The following is a 19939-nucleotide window of genomic DNA, read 5'->3' on the forward strand; positions in this document are numbered from 1 at the left end:
TACACTGGAAAAATTGTTCCGGCGATTTATCGGTTCACGATCGCTCAGTTCTTTCAAACTGCCGCGTGGCGTACTTGCTCGCGCGTATTCCGGATGCGTGTGGGTCAACGTGCACTGGACAACTCTTTGGATTCGTAAGTCGCCCCAAGGACACCTCTGTCTTGGTGACTACTCGACAACTGCTCGTCGTTTGCCGCGAGTCGCGGGAGTTGTCATCGTGCTGGTGAGTCGCAGATCCGCAATCCTGCCCGATTGGTACTTCGGTACTTGGGCAGGGACCTGCATTTAACGTCCTCCGTAATTCTGTTCAAGTGGCAAGCTCGCGGGGGTGGACCCCACTGTTCAGTCGGGGCCTTGCCTTTGTAATCCTGTTCAGCGGTCCCTCCCCGGGCCGTCGCTTGTTCAGTTGGAGTGTGTCAAATTGCAGGCCCATTTGCTGGTTCGCTGGTATCATCGGCTGGTGCTATCGACCGTGATAAGTTGCAAACGGCCTGACAGGAATCGAGCGAAGGTCAATGCTTGGGCTTTCCGCTGAACCTTAGGGTTATCTGGTGCACAGGGGTACGTCACGTAGGTTTGTTAGTTCTTTCGAGAGATCGCGATTATGTTTGTACCGGAAGCGCCGCGGTGTTTCTTTCATCGTCTGGTTGTTGCGGCTCCTTTTCCATAGTAGCCTCATTTTTTTTTTTCGTTCCAAGTTAGACAAACGTGTCTTTGATACGAAATGTTGCCGATAGGGCTGCGTATTATTGTACGATGTTTGTACTGATCGATGTAATCGTTGTGTGTGATACATGTTGCGTTGTGTGGAAGATAGATATTGCGTTGTGCAAGCTTTGTTTTACGTTTGTAAAGACTCGTGTAACTGCTGCGTAGGAGATAGATGTTTCGCGGTTAAGCTACGAAATAACTATCTCTTTACGCAGGCCCATGATCAAATAGAGTCAGAACTCGACATTCTTGCCAATAGGTTGAATGTCGAGATTTATGATTAGTGTTAAATAACTCATGGGCGGATCTCGTGCGTAGTTACCTCCTCGTGGTGAGATCTGGTAATTGGCATCGTTTTCCAAAGATTAATCAACTGATTAATATTTTTTTTTTTTTTTTTTTTGGAGAACGATACCAAGCTAAGAACTACGCTAGTACTTAGTTAGTTATTGAATGGCGAGGGACCGCGAGGAAACGCGAGGGACTTATTCTTTTTTTAAAGCCTAATTGTTAATTCTAAATATTATTTTAAAGCCTTAATTTTGAATCTTAGTTTTATATTGGACTGTTAATTTTAAACATTATAGTTAAGCTTTAATTCTAAGTCGCGTCATTTGTTTGAAGCCTTAGTTTTAGTATATTTGTGAAGATCGAGTACGAAATACTATACTTCGTTACGACTATAAGATATCTTGTCTTATATTTTATTTGTAATTTTATACAAGACTTCAATTTCAATTCAAATCAGTACTATACTTTATCGATAACATCGCATGTAACATAAAAATGGTTTGCGGGATCAAGTGACACCCAAATGGTGGGACTCGGAAAATCATTGAATGTCACACATATTCCTGTACCTCGTCCAAGGTACCGGAGCGCTTTCTATACTGTGTCAACAATCTCCAACTTATCCCATTCTTAATCCCCCTTTATTAAATCGGAAATCAAGCGTATAATATGTATAATTTCGATTCATGAACGTTTTACAAACACGTAATAAGACAATATATTGTAGAAAAACATACTATACATACAACACATATTATGACATAAACTTCAAAGAACTAAATCACAATACATAATGTTTTATCGAATGAACGACAAAATAAGAATCTGTACCTGTAACAACCTAACGAATATTCTAACTAAGGGGTATCATCGAGGTCTTACCGACTGCGGGTTCTTGGGAATAGATCCATTCAAACTTACCACTACATCTTAAACTATCGTATAATTCTCTATGAAACACTGTTTCGTATTTGCATCATTATTTTACAGTTCCATTGCAATGCAAATGTAAAATAACTGATACTTTAAATATGAAACAAAAGTAGAATATAAGAATTCATAAGGAATTATACTACCTACCAAATTATCCACTTACTTTCTGTTTATCTACTTTGCATTATTTTATTTTTTAAAATATCATGCTGAATTATCCACGCATTAATTCATAACATAAGTAAGTACTTACATAAGCACAGATTAATATTACTAAGAGGCACTGCTTTCACTGCTTTCTAATAATATCAAACCAATGTTTCCCTATTAGTACGTAGTTATGTGCTCAGATTGTAATTTATATAGTCTACGCATAGATGTAATTAAATATAAACTATGTAACTATATAAATCTTATTTTATTTGTAAACCTTCTACCTAACCACGAGTTTAATTCAATTTAAGATATGTCCTAGCTGATTATACGTCTAATTTAATGTGTTAACCAGAAATCTAAAGATTTTTATATGTCTGACTTACATAAGCACCTAAATATAATAAAGAAAAAGGGAAAGCGTATATTATATGTATGTATGAAATGAATCATCTAGATTTTAAAATCTTGTATACCTTGAATGTAGCGCGAGATAGTCCATATCTGTCTCCATTGGTCGTACAGAGATTTCTGAAACTAATAACTTAAATTCAAATTAGTTTTTTGATTTACCGAAAGATCTTCAAGTTGTATAATTCAAATATTTTGTTAGTACATCTTTCCTCACTTCTCTTTACATACTACATGCAATGTACATGACATCATTGAATAAAATTTAAAAATTATACAAATTTTAATGTTACATAAAATTTGTATAATTATGTAAAATTAAAGATATCCATGAGTATTAGATAAATATGTCCATCAACAGTATTTTCGAAACAATACTCTGGAATTAAGATGTGCTGAAAGAGAAGTGAAAACAATAGTCAAAAGGGCCATCCACTCGATACAAGTTCGAAGAACAAAAACCGTAGTGGATGGGTATTCTTTTCTTTTTCGCAACACTAATTTTCTACCTTCAAATATAAAATAGAAAATTGTTAATATAAATCACGGAGAGTGCTTTATACAATACTTACAATGCTAATTAATTAATTATTAAAAATAAAAAATGCAAAAAAAAGTTGGAAAACTCTCGAAAGCAAAAGTAGGATATTTTCGTTATAAAAGCTAATCTGTGCACTCATATTTAAATACTCGCAACTCTAATAACGAAACCGAATCCAGTGCAGCCACATAGAAGGCTACCATCCAAGAGCAGGAACGTGCTTCCACAGTCCAGTGGAAAAAAATTGAGCATGATATAGACGCAACACTACTCCAAAAAACGCGATCGTTCATCAGCGCAACTCTACTTAGAAAATCAATTAAAACAATCGCGATAGACAATCGCAACACCAATTCTTAAAACAAAAATTAAATTGCTAAGAACTATCGCGATGTCATAATTCGCAACACTAAAACAAACAGAATTATCATTTTTTCGCAACTCCAATTCAAGCCGTAATTAATCTCTCGCGACACTAATAAAAAAAAACCGCGATTTGCCCAATGTGACGATAGACCGATATATACATCAGCCAAAAAAAAAAGGTACTACTACTACAAATACTGAAAGCAAGCATAGTGACAAAGTAGTAACGAGAATAACTTTCCATACTCTAGATGACCCAGAGGATGAAGAGCCATTGGTAGTTGCCCTCTTGAACGGCAGTTTGCCGGGCCTCTTCGGCTCATAGCCTCTTCTTTCTTCGGGCGCAATGCCCACTGAAACTTAAATCTAGGCTCGAGTCTTTCTAATCGCAAAATAAAGAATAACTTATAAAGGTAAAATAAAAAGATAAATCGCGGATGCTATTCCCAGTGCACATGGACGACCAACGATCATAGCAACCGCTGTCCGTCCGCATGTGCGTGCTCGAGCAATAAACGTTCGTTTCGGAACCTACTCGTACTCGCGACCACGACCGCGATATTCGAAAAATCGATAGGCAAGGCTCAAGACAAATGGTATGCTCCATTCGTGATGACAGCTTCGCCGTCAATTTTTCAAATCAAATATCCTGAAACAGGTTGGACACGCGAAAACGCACCTATCCGACGAGAGACTGTGCCAACCTGCCCGGCCCTACCTACTTATAGTTAACACTCATACCAGAAAATATGCTACCTATCCTACCCGGAAACCTATATTTAAAATTTAAAAAATGGCAAAACAAGCACACCAACACATTCACTCCACGGTTCTCACACATAACCCGGGCGCAAAGGCCTACACTAGACGTCCCGGGACGCCTCCGACACCCGAGTTTGACACACAACTTTCACACTCTAATTTACGTACCATTTTCCTGAAATCGACTGACGATGGCTAGCGACCATTGCGTAAAGCGCGATAATAATACGTATATATCTCGATTTTAATTAAAAATAAATTTATGATTGAGAGAGTAGATGTATCTCTTTAAAAAAATTGGTACGAAATTTAATACCGTTATTATAATTTTAATATTATTGTGAGATACAGATATACTTACATCTGTAAATCTTTCGGATACTTTGAATTACAGTGAATAGAGTAACGGTTGAAACGACGCAATTCCACAACCTAACACACACATACAATGTGGAAAATACGTCGTGCACAATACACCAACGCAACGCCAGTCGTTGAGAAATTGTTAAGCTTATAAGCTATGATCATCATGTCCATTGCCTTTCTCCCACCCAAGTAACATCTGAGCACGTGAGTCCTGGCAATGAACATGGAATGGGTTAGACCTGAAAACCCTGAACTAAAAGGATCATTAGCATATCTAATTTTATGTGTTTCATAACGGGCTAATATTAATTTGTGTTTCCTCATTTCATTTTAAATTTCAATGACTCTACTTTATATTTTACTATGATTTAATGAAGTACTGAAATATTAAATCTGGATGAGTAAATAATGAGTATATTTATTTAAAAATAAAGAACAGGAATCAATGCAAGTAATATCAAATTCGATGAACAACAATAGACTATAAGTAAATTAATCCTCAAGCGACTCCTTCATCAAAGCATATTTTCGAAACTATACATACTGCGTTCACAACTTATTGCTTTGATTCTGAAATCTGCCTGTCGCGAAGTTGTTTCTTGCACATAAAATTTCATACATTTTCATACGGGAATAATTCAACACTTTAATACTTTTCTAGCTAAAATTATAATCAAGTTTATAATATGAATATCAAATAATTAATATGTTTAAAATATCAGTATAAAATGAAATTTATGATGAAATGAAAATGAAATTGTAAATTATCCATATATATATATTGTTATCATCATTGTGCAATAAGTGCATTTTTTATTGCAATCATTTCAATACTTATCATGTATTAGAAAATTTATATCTTATTTAGTATATATATTTGTAAATATCTATTTTAATTATATTCTGATTTTAAAAGCAATTATGTGTCGAATATATTTTCAACCATGCATATTCAAACGTATCATTCATATCATATAATATTATATTAATATTATATATTATAGAATGTTATATTAATAATGTCAATATAAAATTAATCATCAACGTCATGTTATTAATATATATAACGCGATATGCAAGAAAACCTATCCTATCTAATAGATGAATAAAAATACAAAGATAATGTTACTACTCACGGGTATAATAAATATCCGCGGTCACTATGCTTGCAAAAATTCTACGTAATACAACCAGTCACCCGTGTCGATTCGGACCTTTCGCCCTACGACATGATTGAGTGACCAGAGGAACAAAAACGCATGCGACTCACAATAAACATGGTCATCGATGCTGCGGTAGCCCAAAAAATGTCATCGCAAGGGCTGTCATTAAAGAGGAGTCATGCAACTCACAATTAGATGCACAGAACATTGCTACAGTAGTTCAGTAAAAGTCATTTTGAAGGCCATGATTGAAGTCTAGACTATAAAAAATCTGCAATAAAACATAAAATATTAGAATTTGTTTTTAATACTATAGAATTAATTGAAATACAATGTGCAAAGATACTTACATTCTTGACTTTTGTACCATTACTACCTCCTTTTCAGGGAATAGGAGAAAGAGAGGACTGTAAAAAATCTGTAACAAAATATGGAATATCTTAATTTGTTAATAAAATTTAATATACTGAAATTTAATATTCTAATAGAATTAGTTGAAATATAATGTGCAAAAATACTTACAATTTTAGCTTTAGTTGTACTAGATTCTCACCAAAAAGTAGAAAGAAGTAGGAACAATGAAAGAATCTAAAGAAACCAGAAATATTATAATATATTCTTAAAAGTACAAAGTTTATTTAAAAGATTTGAGATAGTAAAAGATGGAATATTTTACTAAACTTGGAACTTCAATAAAACTAAATTCTAATAGCTATAAAAATCGAAACTCTAATATAAAAGTTTCAAATCTAGAGATTGGAAATCTAATCATTTTTTGAGCATGTTAGAGACATTTCTATTTTACAACTCAATTTTAACAGAAAAAGAAATTTTTAGGCTCCTTAAATTATGTCTCTTTTAATTAGTATCAATTCAAGCAAAACGCAAAGAATAAAATAAAGTAAAATATACGTAGATATTTACATAATAATGCCGAAAACGAATATTTAAAAAAAGTAAGATATAATAAAAACAAAAAATAAATAAAAATTAAAAATAAATAAAAATTAAAAATAAATAAAAATAAAAAATATATAAAAAAATATAAAAGTAAAAATAAAAGTAAAAAATTACTAAAACGTGCGTTTTGTTAAAAATCGACGAGCAAACACTGAGTCTAATTTCGCATAAAAATTCTAATTAAATTTACAATTATTTAAGAGCTGCTGCGCTCTAAAAAATATCACTACTATTATTACGGAACAAATACTGACTTTACTGATCGCATTGCACGCGACCACAAATATTCTCTGAAAATAAAGTTGTTAGTTGGGGGATGGAAGCAGAAAAAAAGTAAACTTTCCTTTTCCTCCCTATCAAGCGTTTGTTTACAAATGTACTGGTGTTCTTATAAAGCTATAAACATAAATGTCTATTATTCTTGTTTTTCGAAGTATCATAGCCAATATTACCAGATTGGAATATGTATCTAAAATTGATATCAACAAATATAAAATATTATATATGAATATTGTAAAATATGTCAAAATAGTATTCAATTATCAAATATTAGAAAATACTATAAATGCAATATAATTGATTTAATGCTAAATCTAACAAAATTTGGTGTATTTGGTTTAAAATACAAAATTTATTTAAAAAATCTAAATTGTTTCACTACTTAGAGCGCTAATTTATGAACGCTAAAATAAGAATGATATATTATTCAAACTAACGAAATAATTTCTCTAGTCTTTTCTAATTTGGTCTTAGCATTCTCAAAGAAGAACAAAATTTTGTATTATATTATCGTATATTATCGTACGTATCAAATATGTATATAATATTATATAATATTACCCAATATTTTACCAATAATTCAATAAAATAACAATATAAACATATACATAAGACTACTTTTATCAAAATGAATGAAACATTACCAAATTTCTATCAGAAATCACCAAATCGACTGTCAATCAATATGGCGTCACTTTTTGAATTCTTACAGAATAGGAATCTTTCCCGCCATTAACCAATATCTGCACACAAGAAAATCGACGATTTCAAACAAATATATAAAATCAGAATCAATTACATATATTGAAATTAAACGATAACATATTTCAAAATCTGTCCCAAAAAAGAGCACATAATATAAGCTATCAGTAACTGTAATGATCAAATGTATGATCAAAGAAAACTGAAGAAATTAGTACTTAAATTAATTAATTTTGTTATAATAATGTTTAATAGATTAATAGATGAACTTGTGTTAATGAAACAAACCTAATAGTAGTGAATAAAGGCTACAGAATTGAAATATGGAAATATAATGCCGTTATAACAGGTTACACACTTCACACAAATTAATAAGTATTGACACTCCGATTTTTGACAAGCAAATGGCTCCCCGCGCCTCGGTTCGACCACTCAATTTCGATGCGGGGAGATGAAGTATCGCCCGGCGGCAAATTGAGCGTGTTTGAATCAGTGAATTCTCATTGGCTCTACATTATGTATTGCTTGTAGGAAATACGATCTCAGCGAATCAGACTCATTACAATTTAATTACATATAATTAAATATTTATAATATATAATTAAACTTAATTATGTTTTCTATTTAATATAATATAAAATAGAATTAACATAATATAAAAATAATATAATTAATTTAAGCAAGAATTAAAAGTTTTATAATAAAATAAGTAGTATAATAAGATTATAATTAATAAAATTAAAATTAAAGTTATAAATATAATATAATATAATTATAATCAAGTATAATAAAATCTCAAAAAATTTGTTATTATTTTATATGAAAATAATTTACAATTTTTCCCTCAAAACGGAATTGATGTTGTAATTTTTATTTTACACAATACAAAACATTTTTTGTCGTGGTCATTCACTCGGTAAGTCACTACTAATCAACTTAATCTCTATTATATAACTACTTATTTATAAATAAATATTTCGAATAAATTAAATATTAAAAATATATAAATGACACTTGTGTATATAAAATGCTTTATTTTGTATCTTTCTTAATAAACAAATATAATAAAAGGAAAAATGATTAATGTTAAATTGGTATTAAATTATTGTTCTGCAATAACATGTTCTGGCACAACTTTTGCTACTTTCCTGAATTCTTTTCGCAATGTTTTAGGACATTGCATTTGTGTCCAATTAATGGGTATCATAGCTACACCTGTAACACGAAGATTAGTAAGAATAGAAAATAATTTTACCTTTATTTACTTACCTTCCTCACTATGTGCTATCACTACACCTAATTCATTTTCTGCTGTACTTAGTTGATAAGTATGTGCTTCTGTCATTGGCATCTAATTAATACATAGGAAATTATTCAAAATTTTACCAACAATAACATATTTTTTTTGCAAACGAGCTCAAGGATACAACTCTTGCAAGAATAATATCTCCAGGTCTAAAGCACTTATACATTTGAATATTATCTTTATCTATTGCACGAACATCTTCTTTCCTTAAAATTCCTCTGTAAGGTCTTGTCAATACAATGTCACCTATACATTTTATACTACATTTACAAAATCTTTGATTAACAATAGTAACCATAGCTGTTACAATATCACCAGGTGCAGGAACAATGCTTTGTTCTGTTATTCCATGGACTTCTATGGTACGAATCTAAAATTTAATATATCATTATTATTATTATTATTAAAAATAATTATTTAATATATAATATTATGAAATTTATATAATAAATCTCAATATTGAACAATATTTAATGTAATTAATAATTAACAATTACAATAAAGATATTTCATAATAAAATACAGTTTGACTAATATCCAACAATGTCTAATCTATATTGCTATTTAAATCATTTTAATTCCTTACTCACATTTTCTTTTTTTATTAATTTTACTACACCAACCAATTTCGAATAGATATAGCCTTGTTGCTCATAAGTTCCTGGTCCAGCAATATTAAATTTGTCGGAGACACATAACCTCTGTCCTATAGAAAAATATTCCATTTTTATTCTTTAACCATATAATTTTCTCACTCATGTTAGACATATAATTACCTGGCACGCATACGATAATGTCTTTATCTTTGTCCATATTGTTATAAGATTAAAATGAATTTATTTCGTGCATGTAATGTGCCAATGAAGTAATAAACATAGCTTGTAAATAGTTTGGGTGTTTTATACGATTTAATGTAATTTAATGTAAAATATAATATTATTAGCTGGTAGTTACTAGTAAATTATGATCTTTAAGGATAAATTTGCATTAAAAAAGTTTGATATATTTTATACTTTTCTACTTAAAAAGCTAATATTTGAAAAAGTAACCTTTTATGTTATCTTAAATTTGTGGATTCAATTCTGTTTCCCCTAGATTTTGATCACGTGAATTTATTTACTTCTTCTAATTTATTAGAACACTCCTTGACTCGTTAAACAAAGAATAAATTTAATAAATAGAAAAATATGATATTTCAAAAAATTGATATCTATAATCACAGATGAGGTTTTAATGGCCAGAATTATAGGTGTATCTCATTTGTGTAGTAAGAAATAAATTTGTAAATTAATGTTAACATTTAAATTCAAGGAAGATGTGTGAAAATAATTTATAAAGCCTTTATGTTTCCTAAGTATCAAATAATAGTATATCAATTCTGAAATTTATTAATTAGAAAATGGCTGATGAACGAAATTTTCGCTCGTCTTATTATGAAAAAGTATGCATTTTTATGTGAAATATTTGTATTAGTAACATTTCTTATCGCTTAGGTTATAAGTAATAGAACACTAATTATGAATGTGATTAATTAAGTATATAATCAAAATATAGGTGGGATTTCGTAGTGTCGAAGAAAAAAGGTCTTTAGAAATATTACTTAAAGAGCGTCCTTTGGATAAAGCAAAACTGAAACAATTCTGCTTGCGATTTACAGTTCCTACTAAATATAGAAACTTTCTTTGGAAAGTATTATTGGATGTGATACCAATTTATATAGATAGTCATAAATTTATAATAAGTCAGAGAAAAGCAGAATTTCAAGATCTACAAAAAGCTTTAAAGGTTACAAAGATTTTGGATGATTATACAAAACCTCATTTAATGCTCCTTACTATGTGGTTATTGCGCACTAGAAGAGCAAAACTTGACATGAATACTCAATTAGAAGTTCCCTTACACAGGTATTAATATTGGTTTTATATTTTATTTAATGTAGCTATTAATTATAATCTATTAAATTATTGTCTCATTGATAACTATATTTTCTTTAGAGCTATGAACAGATTGGCTGAAACATTATGGCACATTGTTGACATAGATTCATATGAGGAAAAGTTAGTAGACACATATTGGATATTATGTGGACTTTTAGATCAAGTACAAAAATTTCATAAAGAAATCAGTAGATTACAAGAATGCACTTATACTTTGTTAGAGAGAGAAGATCCAGAATTATACAAGCATCTTATTAAAATAGAAGCACTTAACAATATTCCATATGACATTTGGTTTTCTTCGTGCTTTGCAGGAACAATATCTAATGGTTCTATAGCAAAGTATATATATTTAATATACTTTAAATAAAAAATAAGAAATATATAATTGTAAAAAATGATCTATTTATTACAGAATATGGGATAAAATAGCTGTAGGCGCATATAGAACTTTAATCTTTGTCACTGTAGTCACCCTAACAACTTTAAGAAGACTTTTATTAAGATGTGAAAATATAGATGGTATTTTAGATACTATTGCCAATGTATGGAAATATCTATATATGTTTATTTGTATGAGTATGAATTATAACAATTGTTTATAAGCAAATATTTTTATTCTAGATAACAGAAGAAACATCTGAAGTAATTGTTAACAAAGCAATTGAATCTTGGCAACAGAGTGGTTCAACACTGACAACTATTTCATAAACTATTTACGAAATTAAAACCTTCCTCTTATGAACAAAATTGTATCAAAACAATTATATTATAAATTACAAAGTATAAAATAACTTTCAGCTTTAACCATTAATTTTTTTAAATATAAATATTTGTATATCTATAGAACATGTTTCCTTATATTTTAAAAATAATTATTTTATTAATGCATCCATCATACATTGTACATATACAATTACTTACTTTATTGAGGTGTTAAGTCTTAAACTGGACTTTGTTTTTTATACTGTGACTCTTTTGTTTGTTTTGCAATGTTACATTACAACAGTGTTGATGTACTTCTGTGTGTGAGAGCAAACTTTAATAAATAACTTCCAAATCAAGCAGAAATATAAAATTATTGCATGTTATACTTATATTCTCCAAGAAATTTAACACAAATAAGTTATCATATATTCTCAAAATTTGTTTTACATATTTTTTTATCATCGGATATAATAATCTTGTCATATATATTTATGTTGTGCATTTGTAATAGAATTTTATTCCACGACTTACCTTAACGAAGAGATATAAAAAGATATGTATAACACTTTCTCAATACCAAAGTAATTTCAAACAACAGAATAGTACTGATGGGGTTAAGATTTCATATGAATTGATTAGCCCTTCTTTCGAATTTTTACAAAAGAAATCATATATGATGATTTATTTACATCTTTTCTGATTTAAAAAATAGCATTCTTGGAGAAAAGTGAGATCATACAAAATTTTATTTTTTGCTCACGCATTGCACCATAATTTCATGAGTTCCTACCGTTTTCTAATATTACAACTCTTGAATAGGATGTCTGCTACTATGTCGTTCTTTGGTTTTCGATGGGATTTGAGCATCCTCTTTTATCGTGAATTATCTCGTAACAAATGACAGTTATAATTTCATGTATAGTGAACAAAATTATGAACAATAAAGCTAATTTCATTTCGAATATGTCGAAGTAGTCTTACATTTGTTATAAAACAAATATAGTATTATGCAAATTTTAACGCAACATCGAAATTTATTCTAAATAATGTTGATTTCAAATTCAGAGAGTTATGTGGGCTATGGCAATGCACATATAATTCCGCAGACACTAATTCTTTCAAAGTACAAGTAAAATGCACAAATACACTACACTATTGTATTTTGTTAACATTAATGACTCCAATTTATAACATGCACATTTTAACGTTTGAGTAACGCCGTCAGCATTCGACTAATAATGTTCATAACATTCTTGATCAAAATCTACCATTGCCTTCAAATGGCAAAGTATAATTTCATATAAATTGTTTTTTTTTTCTTTCTGATTAAGGCCATTGAATTCATTCTGTTGATGTCTAATTATTAAAATAAATATTTATGCAAAACAGATAGTTAACGTACTTTACAAACATCAGCTAACTCTTACTAGGTATTATATGCTTTTGGAAACTTATTCTCTATTTCAACTACGTAAAGTTTCATTTACAACGTCTTTCCATTTTTTTCGCGACTATTGCACTCTTCTTTCTTCGTTAATTCAAAGGTATGCTTAAAACAAAGGAATGCATGAAAAATGAGACAAAGTACATCCGCAAATAAATAAGATTTTGTTTTCCAAAGACGATTCACAAAAATGTCAGGAAATATCCTAAACTGAAAATTTATAATGCTCGTGATCAAAGTAACAGGTGCTCTTGCCTAAATTATACAAAATTGTTGCCCCTTATGTGACCCTAATAAGCGATGAATAACATACATCATAAAAAAAGTTTTTACATAAAAAGTTACAGAGTTTTTACGTTATAAGTCTAGTAAAAATACTGGTTACAACTTTCATTCGTTTTACCGTTTTATGCATTGGCAAGCTATACAAACCAGGAGTCACTGATAAATGAATCAGAATGAATGAATGAGGTGTCCGGTACTTGGTACAAGATAATATTACAATCTCCTTTTTTTTTTAATGTAAAATTTTAACTTTTTATATAACAAAATATACCTAAAACGATCGAACTTAATGTTTAGCTCAACCGAAATGTCATTAAAATAACACTGCTTATAAAATTTTTCGTAACCTAAACATTAAGTGGATTGGTAATCCTAAGATAACCTCAGTTATTGACTTAAAGATATAATATAATACAATATAGACAGCTTTTTAAAGTCCTTGTGTAGTAGGTGCACTTGATAGTAACCATTTCTCTAAAGATAGAGTTTTATCACAAAGGTACGTGTCCCTCTTCTTTCTTGTAGCTCGTTTTAGTTTTTACAATAGCTATAGAGCAGCAGAGTTGCAATTGTCGACTAGAGGTGACAGCGGTCCTATTTTTCCTTTCCCGCTTCCCAATTTGTCTCCCTCATAATGTACATCCAAGGATAAACCTTAAATCATAGCAAAACTTAATATAACCATGTATATATAAACGTGTGCACACACATGTGTATAACATACAAGACATTTTTCATGAGTTACATATATGTTATATAAAATATAGATGTATTTTAATTATATTAATAGCTAAGATAATAATTTCCGGATAAGCGATCACATTGCTTATATGTTAAGAAGAAAAGAACGAAATCTATTAAAGAGAAAATCCAATCTTAATAAATTAATTACGAGCAAATCCATTTCCCGGTTGCTTATCCAAAGATTACTATGATATCCCTTTTCATAAAATTGATATACGATCTTCATATTTTACTGTACCATCGTTCGTCCAAATTGACTTACAATAAAATCCACCACCAAAAATACATCTGAATTTTAACATAACTGACAACCTTTAACGTACATTTCTGATATGCGTATTTACCGGAGAGCCTCCGGGAGGTGGATGGATGATGTAATGGACCAGTTGGCATTGTGTTTGATTCAGGTATAAATGCAGCTACTAGTAATGCACATATCACAAGTAATGCACCAAACACAAATGGTGGTCCTGGTACAAGCTGAAAATATAGATTTTGTTGCAGTACTTATATCAATTTAACTATAATCATATCTTAACTTTTAATCAAATCTACCTGGGTTACTATTTGTGGCATAATATCAAGATGTTGCGTGGCAGTTCCTGTTTTGTTATTTTCATCTAATGGAGATGGCCTTGCAGGAAGGGAAGGAGAATTATCGTTGAGATCAACGCGAAAAAGATAAAAGATTACTCCAAACATTGCTGGCCCTAGACCATTACATAATCCACGCATTCCGGTTACCATGCCTTGTACCAAACCTTGCTTATCTGCATCAGAATGCATGGATATAAACGCAGAGATTGCAGGATATGTAATACTTGACACAGCAGCAAGCACTCCAGCTGCCCACATCATCCTTAAAATTACAGAAATATCTAATAGAATTCATAAAATTCTATTTTTATTAAAACCAAGTTATAATAGAATATAAGTAACGCGTCTTACTGAAACTTTACTTCAGAAATTAAAAGTTTGTAAGCATGAATAAGAAAAAATTACCATGTTTGTGAACCGAAGCCAAACCACATAAGTTGTAACATCTCAAATAGAAGGCCTAACATTATAGTATGTTTACTGCCAAGTGTCTTTATCAAAACGCCCAAGAGAGTTTGAGCGCCAACGCTTAAAATTCCAACCACGGCAATAAAAAATGCTACCATTAAAGCAGTAAATCCCATAACCTTAGTCAAGTAGACAAATATACAACTATACTGTCCTGCTTCAGGAAGATAGCTCAGGAACACAGTAATACACAACATTAAAATAGTGTGATCTTTGCCAACCTAAAATATCAAAATTATATTAATATTTTAATTTTAATTATTATTATGTCAAATAAAGATAAGTATCTTTAATTAATTTAAACATCCTATTTAAAATAAAATACAAAAACTTTTAAAATAATGAAAATATCTATTTTTAAAGATAAATTTTGTAATTTATGTCGATTCCACTTTAATATATGATATTTCAAATTACCTTTCCAAGATAAGCAAAGGGGTCTGCCTGCTCCCAAGAAATAGGTGCTGGTGGACGAGCTTTTTCAGGCAAACTTTCAGGTACAGCCACTAATATAAAAAACACATCCAACACTGCAATAGCTGTTGCTAATGCAACCACAAGATTTTCTCCATACACTTTCATGACATAATCTCCCAATGCTGGGCTTATTACCATACTTGCAGCAAAAGTTGCAGATACCTAATAAAATAAATTTATGAAGAAAATGGTATAAAATATTATAAATTATATAATAAATTTTAGAATAAAATACTTACTAAACCATATGCTGGAGATCTTTGATGTTCCTCAGTAACATCAGCAACATATGCAAATACCACTGAAAATGTGCAAGCAAAGACACCACTGATGGAGATCATAGCAAAGAACCACCATGTATTAATGCTCATTAGAGGAATCGGTGCACATGTGAAGGCTACTGTGATAAGTAGAAAGAATTTTCGACCCCATACATCAGACAAGGCACCAATTAATGGTGCAGAAAGAAATGATAAGATTCCTTTAATGCCCATTATCAAACCATTCATCAGGAACGTATGATTTGGAAATGTAATATTTAATACAGAAATAACAGGCATGGTTAATAAACCCCATGCAAAAAATTCCAAAAATATTACAACCAGAGCATGGTACACACTTGCCTCTCCTATACCGGAACTCTGTAAAACAAAAATAATAAAATATATAAATATTCTTTGTATGCAAAATGTGTGTATACTACTAATGTATGTATACATAGTTCATAAGCAGCCATGATATCTATTTGCTATACCCAATAAATATGAAACAATAAAAAGATCATTTTTACAAAAGTACAATATCAAAAGTTTCTTTGGATTTATCAAGAACTATAAGCACTTTGCAAATTGTGACAGCTGACCTTAAGATGTCTGTAGCATTGCTGAGCAAATGTAAGAGAAGGTGTGAGTTTAGCAATAGCATGTTCTTGGCTGTTGTGAATTTCAGAACAGGAGGGGCCCAGGCCCTCTGCTCCACCTTTTGCCCCAGGGGGCATGACCCCTAAGAAGTGTTACTATATATATTTCTTTCCATACTTATGATTCTATCAATATTTCATTTATCAGTTGTTCAGATCCATATAATACTGTAATGAATAACCTTGACTTAGCATCATATCAATTTTTTATTTCCAAATATTCAACCTAATCTTCACAAATAGTTATCTATTATTACTGAGTTCTTTCTTAATTACATTTATGTGTTAATTCTAATTGAAAGCTCTATTTTTATTGCATTTCCTTCTGAATATTTTTCTAGTATATTCAGTTTTAAATTCTACGTATATATATTTTTTTGTTATATCACAAATATCATTTTGCCTAATAAGATACAATCTTTGCATGTTCCTATGGTTTGTATAGAGATTGTATTATCCTCAACTATATACATATAAAATAATTGAGTTATTAATTGCAACAAGCTTCTTTCTTATTTTCATTAATACTAATCTGTTATTATCATAATTTGTGCCGTTAACAAAAAGTTGAAAACTATATTAGAAATACATAGTATGACCTATTCACTCTTATAACTTGATCTTCATCATTTAAACAATTTTACAAATATTCTTTAGTATCATTACTTTTATTTTTGGTCAATTTTATATATTTTTTCCCATCCACACAAAGTGTACTTTTCTTTGTTTCTCTTTTTACATTTCTCAGCAATATAAAGACACAAAATTCCTTATGTACATAAAATATTGTGCTAAAATCATTAACATTGAACAAAATATCTGTGTATGACCATCTTAAAAATATACTCTTCTATCTGTATACAGGATTTTCAAAAGATTCTCTTATCACATATTGTAGTCTGTAGCTATTAAGGGCAGCTGGTTTAAGAAGCACTACATTGTTGACAGATTAAATTTCTTAAAATTTCCAGGATTTCTTTCTTTTTATGTAGTATCATTTAAACATTTCTTCTTAAACTGTTCTCCTTTTTTAGGAAAAACTGTCATATTTTCGTCAAACATGATTCGATTTGTTATCTGACAGTAGTGCGACGAAGTTTCTCTTAATAAAACTATCATTCAGCATAATGTCATGCGATTTTTGTATCATCGGAAGCTGTCACACGAAATATTCATCGACATTCCAACTTTTCGTAAAACTTGTACAAGTCACAGTATTATATTAAAGTGCATTAAAAAATGGTATGATCGGTAATAAAGACTGACAAATCGAGGTGGAGTAATTCGTCCCGTATTTAATATTTCTTGGTACTATAAGTTATTGTCAACACCTCTTCACTTAAGATTCTTAAAACCACATATTTATTTAATAATTTCCTGATCTTTTTACTGTCCACTCTTATATTTTTCAGTAGAATAATTAGAAATTTTTTGAAGAAAAACCTGAATCACTGCATTGCAACTCTTCCACCAAACCCCCCACTTTTTATCATAGTAGCTGTTCTTTCGTCATAGCTTTAGATTGAATCTAACCTAAAAATTTAGTAAGGAACCGATAATTCGTTCGTCGTATGTTCATAATAATACACTTGGAAACCAAAAACGGTCCAACTTTGAAAAATTTTACATAGTCTTTTCCTCATTACTCGTTTCATGTACGAAAAGCTTAGTTGTTCTTATCAACTACACATTACTGGCAGCTGATCAATATGCGCAAGTACGATATTATTCGAAGGACCTGTACATATATAATAATACTCTAATAAAAAGAAACTAACAATTTAATTCAATTCTAATAAAAGGCAGAAATATTGCAAACCAAGATAAAATACATTTATTTTCACAAACATGCGCTTTATGTTTTCCTTGAAAAATCATGATCATAATGATATGTTGCATTTTAATAGTTTGAGGTATTTCATTATTTCAATAACTACAGTGTATTAAAAACATAAAACATTTTCCTATATTCATTTAAGATATATATTTCTAATGTAAAGCATAAAGAATTTATAGGTTATTATATTGTTTGTACAAGTACATTTATTATGAAATTAAACATTTAATCGTTTATTTCTTTGTACTGTGTATTTCATAATGTTGAAATATATTTTTGACTTAATATCTTATCACAAACAGTAACAACAATATATCGAATATAAAATAAAAGCATTGTATTATAATAGTTTTTCATAAACTTTGCAGCATATAATTTATTCTTTTTGTATTATAAAAGATAGCAATGAAGCTTTTATTTTAGCTAATTCTAATTAGTCACAAAAAGAAATTAATCAAAAGCAATAAAAAGAAATAGAAAATTGGTATAATTTAAATAAAATTAATTTCACAATTATAAAATAATGTTGAATAATGTTCTAAATAAAATGTAGTATATTTGAAAGAATTGTAGTACTATTATATATTTCATACCAGAAAAACGTTGTAACCTACATTAGGAAATTAACAAATGAAATAAAGAAGCTGGTTGCAGGTTCTAAGTACCTCATTAATTATAAAGTACTAAAAATGAACAGAAGTTTAAATAGTTTAATATACATTATATTTAACTGTTAACAAGATTATTATTGATATTACCATATATTACAATTAGCATTTTCCTGACCAGTTAAGAAACAAAAATCATAAGAGATACAGGATTGGTATAAAGGCATACAAAGTTTTATTGTACTTTGAAGAAAAATTCAAAACTATCTATGAAAAACATGTCAATTGTATTTCATAACAATCCTCTATGTGAAAATGAATTTTACTAATATGTAATGTATAAAGAATGAATAAAGATTCAGCCATGTGTCAGTGTTATAATTACAATGCAATTACGCTAAAACTCACATAACTTTCGTACCTATTGTTTCAGAGAATAAGTTGAATGAGTCGAAGTCGCGCTTTGAGAAAAATTTTAATCATTAAATCCACTATTATCGCACTACTTGGTAGAAGATAAACACAAAGTAATAAAGTTTGTCATGCACCGAAACGAAAACGTACTTACTTTCGATGCGAAATCATCGAAAACATATATAGAAAAAGATGAAGGTGTAACTTAAAAATCTAATAGGTATTAAACTGAATGTGTTTCAGTACCGTAATGACCCCATCCTTAATAATGAATTTTCGGCTTCGTACGATCATGCCCACGACCTTCTTTGAGACCTTGGCGGGCATATTCACGCACTGCGCGCACAGACTCTTCCGTTTTTTCAATTTCATTAATTCCTAAAAATTCGATGACACTGTGCGAGTCATTTTTTCTGGTTAAAGCCTCACACGGACACAAACAAGCGTTATTAGCTTTTAAGTCGGCCTTTGTAATCGTATTCTACATAATGCTACAAACCACAGTTAACCATGTCCGCAGACTACTACAGACTACATCAGGCAAATGCAATATGTTC

General features: G+C 30.0%; 3 protein-coding genes across 5 annotated transcripts; 1 reads left to right on the forward strand and 2 right to left on the reverse strand.

Annotated features, from left to right (window-relative positions):
• Nucleotides 1–8652: 8652 nt before the first annotated feature.
• On the reverse strand, nucleotides 8653–9862 carry LOC122575539 (exosome complex component CSL4). Its single transcript, XM_043744594.1, has 5 exons — nucleotides 9721–9862; nucleotides 9535–9650; nucleotides 9066–9314; nucleotides 8908–8989; nucleotides 8653–8853 (listed from the first exon to the last, which is right to left on the reverse strand). The coding sequence occupies exons 1-5, from the start codon at nucleotides 9755–9757 to the stop codon at nucleotides 8741–8743; spliced, it is 597 nt and encodes a 198-aa protein (XP_043600529.1). The 5' UTR covers nucleotides 9758–9862; the 3' UTR covers nucleotides 8653–8740.
• Nucleotides 9863–10243: 381 nt separating this feature from the next.
• Nucleotides 10244–12551, forward strand: LOC122575538 (TBC1 domain family member 7). Its single transcript, XM_043744593.1, has 5 exons — nucleotides 10244–10385; nucleotides 10499–10848; nucleotides 10939–11223; nucleotides 11297–11426; nucleotides 11506–12551. The coding sequence occupies exons 1-5, from the start codon at nucleotides 10344–10346 to the stop codon at nucleotides 11590–11592; spliced, it is 894 nt and encodes a 297-aa protein (XP_043600528.1). The 5' UTR covers nucleotides 10244–10343; the 3' UTR covers nucleotides 11593–12551.
• Nucleotides 12552–13531: 980 nt separating this feature from the next.
• Nucleotides 13532–19918, reverse strand: LOC122575537 (hippocampus abundant transcript 1 protein-like). Of its 3 annotated transcripts, none has more exons than XM_043744592.1 (8): nucleotides 19629–19918; nucleotides 16467–16691; nucleotides 15844–16245; nucleotides 15545–15766; nucleotides 15065–15348; nucleotides 14618–14921; nucleotides 14407–14542; nucleotides 13532–13972 (listed from the first exon to the last, which is right to left on the reverse strand). In XM_043744592.1, exons 2-8 carry the CDS (start codon nucleotides 16599–16601, stop codon nucleotides 13866–13868), a joined length of 1590 nt encoding a protein of 529 aa, XP_043600527.1. In that variant the 5' UTR covers nucleotides 16602–16691; nucleotides 19629–19918; the 3' UTR covers nucleotides 13532–13865. The 3 variants fall into 3 exon arrangements, with proteins under 3 accessions (XP_043600527.1, XP_043600525.1, XP_043600526.1); XM_043744590.1 differs by having other exon boundaries at nucleotides 14386–14542; XM_043744591.1 differs by lacking the exon at nucleotides 16467–16691 and having other exon boundaries at nucleotides 14386–14542.
• Between the last annotated feature and the right edge of the window lie 21 nt (nucleotides 19919–19939).

Source organism: Bombus pyrosoma, linkage group LG15 (assembly GCF_014825855.1).
Source record: "Bombus pyrosoma isolate SC7728 linkage group LG15, ASM1482585v1, whole genome shotgun sequence".
NCBI classification, from domain to species: Eukaryota; Metazoa; Arthropoda; class Insecta; order Hymenoptera; family Apidae; genus Bombus; species Bombus pyrosoma.

Coding starts and splice junctions, on each gene's coding strand:
- LOC122575539 (XM_043744594.1), bottom strand. CDS start 9,757: ATGGACAAAGATAAAGACATTATCGTATGCGTGCCAG. Junction 9,651..9,720: donor CATTATCGTATGCGTGCCAG/GTAATTATATGT, acceptor ATTTTTCTATAG/GACAGAGGTTATGTGTCTCC. Junction 8,990..9,065: donor ATATTATTCTTGCAAGAGTT/GTATCCTTGAGC, acceptor TGTATTAATTAG/ATGCCAATGACAGAAGCACA.
- LOC122575538 (XM_043744593.1), top strand. CDS start 10,344: ATGGCTGATGAACGAAATTTTCGCTCGTCTTATTATGAAAAA. Junction 10,386..10,498: donor GCTCGTCTTATTATGAAAAA/GTATGCATTTTT, acceptor ATCAAAATATAG/GTGGGATTTCGTAGTGTCGA. Junction 11,224..11,296: donor TCTAATGGTTCTATAGCAAA/GTATATATATTT, acceptor TATTTATTACAG/AATATGGGATAAAATAGCTG.
- LOC122575537 (XM_043744590.1), bottom strand. CDS start 16,601: ATGCCCCCTGGGGCAAAAGGTGGAGCAGAGGGCCTGGGCCCCTCCTGT. Junction 15,767..15,843: donor GATCTCCAGCATATGGTTTA/GTAAGTATTTTA, acceptor TTATTTTATTAG/GTATCTGCAACTTTTGCTGC. Junction 15,349..15,544: donor CCTTTGCTTATCTTGGAAAG/GTAATTTGAAAT, acceptor TTGATATTTTAG/GTTGGCAAAGATCACACTAT.